This window comes from Eublepharis macularius, chromosome 5 (genome assembly GCF_028583425.1).
Source record: "Eublepharis macularius isolate TG4126 chromosome 5, MPM_Emac_v1.0, whole genome shotgun sequence".
Classification (NCBI taxonomy): Eukaryota; Metazoa; Chordata; class Lepidosauria; order Squamata; family Eublepharidae; genus Eublepharis; species Eublepharis macularius.
The window spans coordinates 97,603,373-97,616,714 of NC_072794.1; the positions used below are offsets into that span (position 1 = coordinate 97,603,373).

Below are 13,342 nucleotides of genomic sequence, written 5' to 3' on the forward strand. Positions count from 1 at the left end.
CTCTCTCCAGGCTAAACATACTGAGCTCCTTCGACCTTTCCTCATATGACTTGGCCTCCAGTCCCCTCACCATCTTCATTGCCCTCCTCTGGACATGTTCCAGCATGGGCTCAGTAACAGCATTCTTAACCCCCACCCCCATGGCAGCTAATGTATTATTCATGGAGCAAAAGCAATATATTAAGAATATGCCTAGAAAATAATGGTAATACTTCCATCAAAAGCAAGATAGTTTCTTTGTAAGAATTATAATGGCTGGGTGATGTAGTAAAGCAGTTTTGCCACCCATAGGAATTGCATTTATCTGACAAGACACATTACATGCAGTTTCCTAATCCTTTGAACAATCAGCACAAGAGACTTTCCAAGCAAGCCCTAGGGCACAGTTCATAACTTAAAGAGGAAAACATGATCACTCTTCTCAAGACTTAAAATGGCAGATAGCCACCAGATTAGCAGAAAGGCCTCAATTTATTTCATTTTTAAATTTATTTTAAACTATTATTCATTCATTCATTCATTGTCATTCATTCATTGTCATTCATTGTTCATTCATTGTCACTGAGACTCAAGGCAGATTACACAGTGTGTGATTAGAACCGTCAGTATCAAGGACAATTTCTTAAACAATGCCATAGGGCAAGTAAACACAAGCTTACAAAGATACAACATTAGCAAGAATCCAATACAGAGTTGAAGAAATGCTGAAACAGAACGTAAGTAATTCTAGGGCTGACACAGGAGCACATATTTAAAGCAACAGATAGTACATAAGGCAACATAGTGGTGAAGTCTATGGGTAAAGTCTATGGTCCCCAAATCATTAGTGGAGCATCTGAATCCCCTCCCTACAATACAAAAGCCTTTTTGAATAATTTGGTTTTGCATCATTTGTGGAAAGCTAGGAGAGTGGGAGCTCTACTGATCTCCTCAGGCAGGCTGTTCCACAGGGTAGGGGCCACCACAGGGAAAGCCTGTGTACGGACTGCTGTTGGTTTCACCCATGTACAGACTGGCACCTGCAGGAGACCCTGTTCAGATGATTGAAGTTGCCGTGGAGGAACATAGGGAGGGAGACGGTCCCATAGGTATGCTGAACCAAGGCCACGAAGAGCTTTGTACGTGATAATCAATACCTTGAACTGAGCATGGTAACTGATAGTTGCCAATGGAGTTACTGCAGAATGGGCCTGATGTTCAAGCTCCTGCTCGCTCCTGATAACAGTCATGCCACAGTGTTTGGCACCAATTGGAGTCCTCTAGTTAACTTCGATGGAAAACTTATGTATAGTGCATTACAGTAGTCAAGTCTTGATGTTACCACAATGTGGATCCAGGTGGCCAGGTCAGCCACGTCTAACTCTATTCAGCCTTCTTAACTAAAAATCTCTTGAAATCTCTCTCTTCATGCAGTGCTTTGCCAAAGTGTTCCTAGCTGTTTCCAGCAATGATCCAGAAGTAGCAACAGTGTTATGTTATGTGCTGTCAAGTCGCCTCCGACCTATGGTGACCCTATGAATGAGAGACCTCCAAAAAGTCGTATCATTAACAGACTTGCTCAGATCCTGCAAACTGGAGGACGTGACTTCTTTTATTGAGTCAAGCCATCTCGTTTTAGGTCTTCCTCTTTTCCTACTGCCTTCCACTTTTCCAAGCATTATTGACTTTTCCAGATAATCTTGTATTCCATGAGGTGTCCAAAGTACAATAGCCTTAGTTTTGTCATTTTAGCTTCTAGGGAGAATTCAGGCTTGATTTGATCTAGTACCCACTTATTTGTCTTTTTGGCTGCCCATGGTATCTGCAAAACTCTCCTCCAGCACCACATTTCAAATGAATCAGTTTTCTTCCTGTCAGCTTTCTTCACTGTCCAACTTTCACATCCATACATAGTAATGGGGAATACCATAGTTTGGACTATTTTGATCTTGGTCCCCAGAGAGAATGAACAAAATCTTTGATGGTCTGCTCCATTACTGAACTCTTGCTTCACCTGCATACACTATTAGTGAGAGCTTGTCACCCAATGATCTGGTTTACAGAGGACCTGCATTCCATAATGACATCAACAGGAAAGTTGGAACCTGTGATTTCTGGAAACAAAATCTTCATATTTTAGCAAAGTTGATACTGTTTTCTAAATGTGAGAGAATGAGCAAAAAGCCCAGTATTAGTTTTAACTTTATCCTTGTTTATAAGAATCAATGTTATAAATAAACATAACCCCAACTAACAGGATGCAGGTTAAACTCTTACACTGGCTGTGCTTTTTAAAAATTCCCACTTCATATTTTACACCAGCCATTACTTAAACTGCAAAGACCCCTACAATTATAAGGAAAATTAAATTAGACTACTGTGAATGTATTTCGGTTTTTTTCAGGGATTCATAAAAGAATGTTTTCATATCGGGTTCTGACACACATCACAGAGAAGAAGAAGAAGAAGAAGAAGAAGAAGAAGAAGAAGAAGAAGAGCTACAAATTACACTGGGAAATTAAACAGATTTCAGAGTAAACAACAGAATTTGTTAAATGTTCAAATATTAGTAAGATGAACTGTCAACTTCCATTTGCCAACATTAACACACTGCTAAACTAGTCAGCAGCACATGGTAACACAAGGAAGATAACTGGCATGAGGCTGCATTGAGACGTACATAAAAAGAGGATTATACTGTTGAGAACATGCTTTGATCCTTTTCAGCTTGGTTTTGGAATAACCTTAGTAGCTCTGATGGATGATACCTGAATACGTCCCTGCTAGTATTGCTTAATCTTTCTGTGGTCTTCAACATGGTATTCGCTACTGGTGAGGCATTTGGAATGTGATGGGAACTGGGGCAACAGCTTTGTAATGATGTAAATAATTTCTATCTCACTGCAAGCAAAATGTTCTAGCAGGAAAAGGACCAGCCTGCTATTTGGGATCTAGTTTGGGGAATTCTGCAGGGTTCAATGCTGTCCCTCAGTCACCATTCCCCCAGTGGTGGAGGATCCCCCACCACTAGTAGGTGCTTCCTGCTGTCACTTAGCTGGTTGGCAGGGGGGGAAGGGGGGGAAACTAGGGGGGAGGATGGGCAGCATGGCGACATGCCAACATAACTCCTTATGCATCCTAAAGTGAAGTCAGTAAGTCACTGGGGGATGCCAGGAACACTCTGGTATCTGAGCAAAACTCTACAGTTTAACCACAGAGTTTTGCTCAAATACAAGAGCATCCCCAGCAGCCCCCAGCAATGTGCTGATGTTATTTCTGGGCACACGGAGAATGATGTTGACACGTCATGGGCAACATAATGATGCCACCTGCAACAGCTCCCCATCTATAGTAAGTCTCCCACCAGCAGCTAAGATGTAGCTGACAGCTCTAGCTGTCCCCTATGCTTTTTAATATCTATGTGAGGCTTTTAAATGAGATGTAGCTTGGGGGTTAGGTATCATCAATTGAGGTGTGCAACCCAAGTTCGGGAACTGACAAAATAGCCAGATTTATGCTGATGCAGAATAAATCCAGCCATGCTGATTCCCCAGGATGAAGCACAGATCTGGTCCAGGCAGCTGGACTCTGCTGGACTCAATCATCTGTTTGTAGGCAGCAGCTGTAGGCAGCCGCAACAAACGCAGAGCGGGTCCAAGAAAGAGAGCAGTGGCAGTGAGAGGGCAGTGGAACGAATGGAGCCAAGCTTCATGCCTCTGCAGCAGATTAAGAAGGATGGTGCTGCTCTCTTTTAATGGTTTTTATGCTGGTTTGTCATTGTAATCAAGTGTGGTTTTATTGAACTTTACATGTAAAGGTGAGCAGAGGTTTAAAATTTTACAGCACATGGATCACGGTTTAGTAGAAATGCACTCAATAAATTAACTTAAATAAATAAATAAATAAAATTGTAATATGCATCTGTACACAACTTTTATACTAGCACTGTTGCCCTCAAAACCTGGCATCAAATCAGGTTTACAGATAGGCCATTTCCACACACGTTGAATAATGCACTTTCAATGCACTTTCGTAATCCTTTAGAAGTGGTTTTTTTTGTTCCACACGTTTCAAATGTTCACTTAAGAGTACTGAAAGTGGATTATCCAACGTGTGTGGAAGCAGCCATAGTCTTCAGGGGCAAGTTTACACAATTAATTTCTCAGAGACTATTATCCTTTATAGCAGACATGGTGGATAAGGGATACACTTCTGGGTAGCAGTGTGTGTAAACAAGATCTTGGGATACAGGTGGATGGGAAGCTAAACATGAACAGTCAGAGTGATGCAGCAGCAAAAAAGGCGAATGCAATCCTTGGGTGTATCAACAAAGGCGTAACATCCAAATCATAAGACGTTATCATGTCCCACTATATAGTGGAACAGTATATAGTGGGTCATTATTATGTCCCATATACTGTGTTTATCAGGCCCCACCTGGGTGCAGTTCTGGAGGCCTCATTTTAAAGAGGATGTGGACAAACTAGAATGGGTGCAGAGGAGAGCAACTAGGATGATCAGGGCAGGGGCCAGGAGACCAAGCCCTACGAGGAAAGACTGAGGGACCTGGGGAGGGTCAGTTTGGAGAAGGGGAGGCTGAGAAGAGACATGATTGCCCACTTTGAGTATTTAAAAGGCTGTCACTTAGAAGAGGGAAGGGAGCTGTTCCTGTTGGCAACAGAAGATAGGACTTGAAATAACGGGTTTAAGCTACAGGAGGGAAGGTACTGGCTGCACATTAGGAAAAATTTCTTCAAGTTAAGAATAATTCAACAGTGGAACTGGCTGCCTTGGGATGTGGTGCAGTCCACCTCATTGGCAGTCTTCAAGGAGCAGCTGGAAAAAAATACTTGTCAGGGATGCTTTAGGCTGTTCCTGCATTGGACCAAGGGTTAGACTAGATGGTCTGTAACACCCCTTCCAACTCTACAGTTCTATGATTCATTAAAGCTTCAGCCTCAGCCTTGCTTACAGAACTCACAAGACTGAAGTAAGGAATAGATACCTAGAAGAAGGGGGTAGCCTCCTTACTTGTATAAGATGTATCATTTTCCCAAGCAAATTCCCACATAAACACCAGGATGGCTAATACCTGCACAACACAGGAGTTAGAAAGGGAGAGGGATTTACTTCATTTATCTCCCACTTTTCTCTCCAATGGGAACCCAAGGTGGCTTACACATTTTTATTTGATTTACTTGATTTATAGCCCATCTTTCTCACTGAGACTCAAGACAGATTACAAATTATAAAAAGACAATTCAAATTATAAAAAGACAATTCAATCAGAACAGCATCCAGTAAACAATTTAGTAGGGCTAGGATTACATAATTGGAAAGAATGCAGATAAACAAATAAGCAAAAAAGAAAAACTTAAGTCATGACATTCCACAATGCAAAAAGTGGGTGCAATAAAACTCAAGGTGATACATCCCATAAACATTGCAACACACTACAATCCTATTGCCTTATAAAAGCAGCCTCCTGAGCTGTTCTATTATATTACAGGTCTAAGCCCTTTATATAAATGCCCTCATGAACATTTCTGTTTTGACATTCTGTGAAATGATAAAAGGCATTGGGGTCCTCCTGAACTCTTGGGGCAGGCGATTCCAGAAGGTGGAACCACCACAGAAAGCACCAGAATGGGCAGTGGCCACTAGCTCAAGGTCACTCAGCAAGCTTCCATTGCAGAGTGGGGATTCTAACTGGGGTCTCCCGGAGCCCAGTCCAACATTCTATCCACTGCAACACACTGGCTTTCACAAAGATCAAGAGAAAACACAATGTACTCTTTTTTCCCAACTTGCCTGGATGTTCATAGGGGTACACGAGGAAGTAGAGCTGAGGTTTAGTTGAAAAGTAAAAAGCATCTAATCTCCAATTGTATACACAAGCTCCAGGATATAGACTTATCTTTCCTTTCCATCACATAGGGAGAAGATGCTCTAAATGGTTTGCACAACATTTCCACCTAGAGCTAAAAGACAAACTTGGCCTCTGTCAGAAGGGTATTTATACTACTAAAAGCTTGATTATTTGGGCAGACAGAGACCTTAATAATATTGATTTGAGGATTATAGTAAGAGAAAAGCTATCTCCAGAAGTACAACTTTGCTAAAGAATTACGTGCACCAGAATTGGCCGTCATGTTTAAGTAAGTCCTGTTCTGTCAACTGGCAAGTGATGAGCTGAATCTGAGATTGATATTTAAAATATTGATTAATTTCACTAACAATGGCCGCAGAACTCTTAAATTCACACCTCAAGCGCTTCTGCTGAAGAACTCATCATCCAGTTTTTCTGTGAGCTCATGCTTCATTTACTGTGCCCTCCTCTTGGAGGTCAAGTGACACTTAACTTTCGGAGAACTGTGACTGATCTAACATTTTTTTATTAATTGCTGCTCTGTGTATGTTGGGGATGCTAGTTTGATGAGGAAAGCAGTGGGGGGAGGATTAACCTTCTCTCCCCTTGCATTTTTCCAGTTATAAACCTCTATCACACACACCCATCAGGGTGATATATGCATGATGCAAGCAACTGTATTTCCACCCCCTGCAGCCTGAAGTGGCAATTAAAACAGGAAATATGAAGGGAAGGGGATAATCCCCATCAAATTCCTATACGGACTTCATTGATCAAGTTTGAGTATTTGGGTTTAACTTTAACCCTTATGATGTTTGGACCTCTAAAGTTTGTTGTTTTGTTAACTGCCTTAAGTTTATAAAGATAAGCAGAATATAAATATTTTAAACAAATTAATATTTTAAATAAATATACATGGTGTGGGCTTAACAGTGCAGGCAGAGTGAAAGAAAAATGTGGTAGAGCCATCTAGTCAGGATCTGGTCAAGATCATTCACATGGTTTTCTCAAATATCCAGGCCAATCTGAAAACTAGCCATGTTCTTATTCATCCTCTCCTTTTTGTACAGGACTTTTCATCTTCAAGACAGGCATTAATTAATTCCCGTATAATGATCATCCAGCTCACCCACAGAAAAAAAGATATTAAATGGCTGGAAGTTTAGCTGATAGTAGGGGAGTGCGCTTCAGGTTTGGGATTCGGGTTTTTTACCCAGATCAGACCCGATTAGGGATGTTTTGGCATTGCTGAAGCAATTCAGGAATGCTGAAGCAAAGCTAATCTGTTTTTTTTTTTATAATATTTTTTATTTTTCAATGTCTAACATACAAAACTACTACATACATACATAACCTACAAGACAGTAACTACAAAAGACTACAATAGCACAAGGGATGGGAAAGAAAGGGAAAAAAAAGAGAAAGGGAAGGAGGGGTGGAAAAAAGGGGAAGGTGACCTACAAACACTAAACACTACATTTCAATGCTTTCCCTTCATACTGCCATAGTAAAAAAAAGCTTAATAAAATAGTGACAGAGTGGTTGATCATACAAATTACAAATTACAGTTCAAATTAAATCTTTTTCCCTCCCCTGGGCCTCGGGCGCAATTCCCTCTGCGCAGCTACCGCCGGAGCGCTCATTGCCTCCCCCCTCCCTTCAGGCTTCGGATCCTCTTCTTTTTGCTTGGTGTCTGGTCCAAATTCTGGATTTTTATCCACAAAATCCCTTAGCTGATCTTCCGAATTAATCTTGTAAGCTTTATCTTTATAACTAAACCCGATTCCTTCCGGGAGTAGCCATTTGTACTTTATATCCCGTTCCCTCAAAAGAGCTGCCAACATCTTGTACTTAAATCTTTTCTTCCGCACTAAAAATGGAACATCCTTCAATATCTTGACTTTATTTCCCAGAAAGTCCAATTCCGCATTGTATGAATTATATAGGATACTGTCCCGGACCCTCCTAGATGAAAACTCGATAACAATCTCGCGAGGCAGCTGCCGCTTCGTTGCATATTTTGAAGATGCCCAACGGACTCCCAAAATGGCGCTTTTCACTTCTTCTTTAGTTGCCCTCGCGGGTGTCGCTAAAAGTTCCGAGACGAGATCCCATAAATCCTCTTTTTCCTCCTCTTTAACATTCTGGAGACGCAAAATGGTTTGTGTTCGCTCCACTTGCAGTCCGATCAGCTGGTTTTCCACCAACTTTAATTCCCTGTTTGTTGCCCTTGTAAGTGACGCACTTTCCCGGGCAGATTTCTCTGCCCCCCCCCGCTGCTTCTTTAATGGCTTTCACATCGCTTTCAATTAAGCCCACCCTTTGATCTGTTTCATTCAGCTTGTCAACAAAGGGTTTTATGGCTTCCATAACCGCTCTTTTAACCAGTTCCTCAAGCGTCTCGCCCCTCTGCAAGGCCGCCGTAACTGACTTGCCAAGAGAAGGACTCTGCTTTTTCGCTGCCATTTTAGGGGGGGGGGGAACCGCCAATCTTCCGAGACTCTATGAGGGGGGGAAAATCCGAGTCTTCTAACCTTCAGACCCCACCACTCCTCGCATGCGCTTGTAGTAACAGAAGGGATTCGCTTACTTGCAGGCTTTCGCCTAATCCTGCTCCTTGCCGTTTTCCATAGCCCGGCAGCACACTGGGTGCCGCGCTCGTCTGCCAGCCTCCATAGGGACAAACGGGCGATTTACCCCCTGCCTCGATCTGTCAGAGGGCTCTTCCCGCCGCGTCCCGGACTCAGACTCCCTGCCTGAGAGTCTGGGGGCTAACCTTTGCAGATCAGCCGCCCGGCCAGGCAGCTCGGCCGCTTCCTCTCGGACCTGCCGAGAGGAGCGTCCGACATGGCTGCGAAAACTAAACCGAATCGAAGCAAAGCTAATCTGAAGCTTCAGTAAGCTTTGGGTAGTGCGGCAGCACTTTCCCCCCTTGCTGTAACTTGAGGAACATTCCTTGCCATTCCTTAAGTGCTGCAGGCATTCACGTCTTTTTTTGGCCGATGAAAGGGGGATGAGGGGGTTGGAGTGAGATGCAGAAGGGGGATCAGGGAGGGGATCAGGGAAGGGAGGTGGGCTAAGAGAGAGTGGCCAATCCCTGCAGCAGCAGCTCTCCTTCTGGGAGGATTCTTTGGGAGGAGAGTGTTTTTTTAAATGCTGCAGGGGAAAACTAGGTGGCTGGGGGTGACATTTTGCAAGCAAACTGCACCAAATTTTCAGGGGACCTACTCCTACCTGTCCTCTCAAGACCCCCTCAAGTTTTAGGGAGATTGAATGTTGGGGAGGCCATTTTATGGCCCCCCAAAGAAGATGCCCCTATCCACCTCCAATCTCCATTATTCCCTATGGGGAAACTAGGGGGGTTCCTAGGGGGCTTGGGGTGGCATTTTGCAAGCAAAACGGACCTGAACTTAACTGGACCTGATAACTGCACCTGGAGGAGCCTGGTTTGAGAGTGATTTTTTTCTCTTTGGGGGGGACAGGGTTGTCTTGGGAGGTTGAGGGAAGGGAAAATTGTTATAAGTTTGCATTTTAAATTTTAAATTTTGTTTGATTTTTGCTGCTAGCTTGCTGTATTGTTTTGCTGCATGGGGGTGCATTGTTTGACTTTGGCTTGTTTTGGGGGTGTTGTGTGGGGGTGTGCTTTACTTGGCTTTCACTTATTGTTCTGCTGGGAGGGGGTTCTGTTTTATCCTGTAGTTGTGTGGGGCATCTCTTGCTGTTTCATAGTTGCTTCAGCTTGCTTTGCTTTAGATTATTATTCCGGCCACTTGTGGACAGGTGCTGTTAATGTTAGGTTCTGTTCTGTGGTGTTTCCCCACTGGCTGAACTCAGTACCTGGCTACACTGGTTCTGCTGGGCTAAGTTGCAAGAGTGTCCCTTGGTTCATTTTTGTTTGGGTTGAATGGATGTTATTCTGTGGTGTGAAGTTGTTCCCGTTGTATCAGTTTGGTTATATGGGGGGAGGGGCCTTCAGTTTACTTCTAGTTGTAAGAGTGTCCCTCGCTTCATATCGTTTAGTGTATTTTGAATTAATTTTTTTAAAGTGTGATTCTCTGGTGTGAAGTTGCTCCCCTTGCATCAGTTTGGTTATATTTGGAGGAGTTTCAGTTTACTTCTAGTTGCAAGAGTGTCCCTTGCTTCATATGGTTTTGTGTATTTTATATTAAATTTTTCTTAGTGTGTTTCTCTGATGTGAAGGTTGGTCCTCATAGCGAACAATGGAGATTGGCGGTGGATAGGGGTATCTTCTTTGATGGGCCATAACATGCCCCCCCAAAGTCCAATCTCCCTGAAACTTGAGTGCTTGCAAAATGCCATCCCCAGCCACCCATAGGGAATAATAGAAATCAGTGGTGGATAGGGGCACCTTCTTTGGGGGGCCATAACGTGGCCCCTTGAAGTCCAATCTCCCTGAAACTTGGGTGGTCGTGAGAGGAGGGTTAGGCTCTGTACAAATTTGGAATTATTATGTAAGAAAGTGCCCCCAGGCCCCCAGACAGCCGGGAACAGCATTTCCCATTGGAAATAATGGCTGGATCTTACCTAATAATCCCAAAGCAGTTTAAACCCAAAGTGGCTTGCTGCTTCATGATTCAAGTTTTCCTGAAATTTTCCCCCCACTTTGGGTAAACCTGAAGTGGGAAATCCAAACCTTTTTTTAGTTGATGGGGTATAGAAATTTATTTCCTTCATTTATACTCCACTTCCTCCCCATGGGGACCCAAAGCATTTTACAGCCTTCTCCCCTCCATTTTAGGTTAGCTAGGTTAGGCTGAGTGTGTAACTCTCAGGTAACTCAGCAACATTCCACAGCAGACTGGGGATTTAAAGCTGGGTCTTCCAGATCCTAGTCCAACACTCTAGCCACTACACCACACTGGGTCTCAATGTATGATCTAAGAGACAGAGCATAAAAGAAACAAAGAGAAGCAAAGAGCTCCAGCGTTCCATGTTGTGTTCAGACAGGTAATTCAGTGCAACTCTCAAATAATATTTGCCTCAATAGCCTCTTCCCTCTGGGGACCACAAACCACACAGCAAACTGCTACTTCAGCTCTGATCACCAGCTCTTCCCTCATGAGATGGTCAGAACTGTTGAAAACATTTTGTGCAGAAACATAAACAAACATAGTATGTCAAGCCTCTGCTACCACTGACTAAGAGTTACCTGATGGGGGAGTCAATGCCATTTCAGATTGATCAGAGCTGATTTTTTTAATAAGGCAAACTTACCATGCACTTGATTGATTTCAGAGGTGGAGGACAGGATTTCATCAGCCAGCTTCTGGGCTGTTGGGAGTACTTCTGTGTGGTGGGCTGTGATCAAATACTGAACAAACTTTTGGAGCTGGTCCCTGTTCATTTGAAAAAGGGTCTCTGAGATAGGAAGACGGAGTTTGACCTTATCAGGCTTGCGAATCCTGTACAGTGAGAGTGCCACAACATGAGCACAGTAAAAAATGTCCTTGTTCCCACAACCACATGTCACGGAAGTTATTTTGCACCGGTCAAAGCTGATGGCCACTTTGTAGGTCATTTCTGGTTCTGTTGCAGTAGCAGGCTCAGTTACTGTGCCACTCAGGTGGAATCCTGGGAAGAGGAAAAGAATAAGGAGAGAAATATTTAGTAAAGAGTGTTATCATAATAAGACTTCTACAAAGCCTTCTACAAAGGCTGAATTGACAAGATTGTGTGCCTTTGAATGGCGCAAAAAAAGAGAGAGACCACAGTCATACACACTACTCCCTTCTCTCCAGACTAGGAGCGTGCAGCAAAAACAAAACAAAGCCCGTATAATTCAGATCTGGATATCAGGAATACCATAAATATTCTGTATTCTTGATATCTGGATCAGATTCTCTAGTCAAATTTGGTTTTATTAGAGAATCCCAAATATATTAGGCCATTATTCCCTATGGGGAAAACTATCTGCAGGGCTGGGGGGCACTTTTCAAGCAAACTCCACCAAATTTGCAGTGGACCTAGTCCTTCTTGGTCACTACTCCCACCCAAGTAATAGGAAGATTGGACCCAGGGGTCCAACTCTATGGGCCTCTGAACAAACTGCCCTCAGCCACTCCCCACTGTTTCCTATGACAGAAAACATTCCAAGGCATTCCAGGGCAAAGCTTATGCAAAGGGTTAACTCTCCCCACAAGAAGCAACAAGTAAACAGCAAGCAAATGCTCAAGCACACTCCGACAAAAACAACTTTTAATAATATATAAATATAAATAATATCTTAAAAACTCTACAATGAATCGCACACCACTCCTCCAGACCCAACATTTGCTAGTGGCTCACGAAAATTACCTATTCAGCATGAAGAAAGCTTCCATATGAACAGCTAAATTCTGTGGTTTTGACTAGTTGAAAATGATACAAAACAGAATGAATTACTCAACCATAAATAAAATATTCTATTTGCTTTTGTATTCAAAGTAGATTCAAAACCAGTTAGGCTGGCATTAAAGATGGGAATGAACCAAAATACAAACCAAAGTTCATCACGAACCAGACTGGTTTTTGGTTCGCAAACCAGCAGTTCGTCGGAGCTCATTTCTGACGAACTGTGACGAATTGCTATGATTTTAAGAGCAGTTCGTTTGGTTTGTTTTTCAGTGCATTGCTGCAAACAGCCTGGCACTGGTCGATGTGTTACCTAGGCAATGGGGGGATGGGCTTTCTGCAGACCTTCTGCAGCCCTGGAAGTGATGTACGTACGAATCAAACAAACTGGTTCATGAACCGGGCAAGTTCATGGTGGTTCATGGTTTGTAAAACGCAACAAACCACAAACCGCAATGAACCGCCATTTTCCCGGTTCATGCCCATCTCTAGTTGGCATTAAGATTCAATCCAGACATAAACACATAAGGCACAACCAACCTGTGGTAAATTTACTGAGCTTTAAGGAGAAAAAGGAGGTTGTTTGTCTATGTTTTTGACATGGCTTAAGAACAGTAAATCCTGTAAACTTTCACATCCTTGATATTTCATTCACTTCATTTTATTGATACCACCCAAATGAGCAGGGCTGGCAGAAGCCTACTGCTGATTTCTCCATTTGACAGCAGAGTAGATTTAAGATCATGCTGTTTCTTGTTCATTTTCTGTGCCAGAAAATATTGTTTTCTTTATCTTGGCAAACACACACTTTTCTAGATCAACAGCAGATACTCAAGCAAGATACAACACATGATACCAAATCTGGTCTAAAAGGACATTAATTAACTTTAAATAAAATTCAGATGACATTTTTTATTTCTCTATGAATATCAATTCATATTTCATTAATTTAAAGAAGAACTCACTAAAATTAGGGTACAGATCAAAAAGAGTCAGAATTTCCATTCTCTCACAATGTGCAGCATTACAACAGTCAGACAACCTACATTCATTCCTATGTATACATATGATGAGATTAACTTAACTGCTCAATGTAAGGACACTGGCAGCACACAACTAGGAAAATGGAAGCAGCATTTTTCT

General features: G+C 42.6%; 1 protein-coding gene across 1 annotated transcript in view; it reads right to left on the reverse strand.

Moving 5' to 3' along the window:
• Positions 1–13,342, reverse strand: part of ZSWIM5 (zinc finger SWIM-type containing 5) — a 179,807-nt gene that overhangs the window by 31,530 nt on the left and 134,935 nt on the right. The window contains exon 2 of the mRNA XM_054981751.1: positions 11,084–11,440. Within this exon, the coding sequence (XP_054837726.1) occupies positions 11,084–11,440 (357 nt within the window). The remainder of the gene's footprint in view (positions 1–11,083; positions 11,441–13,342) is intronic.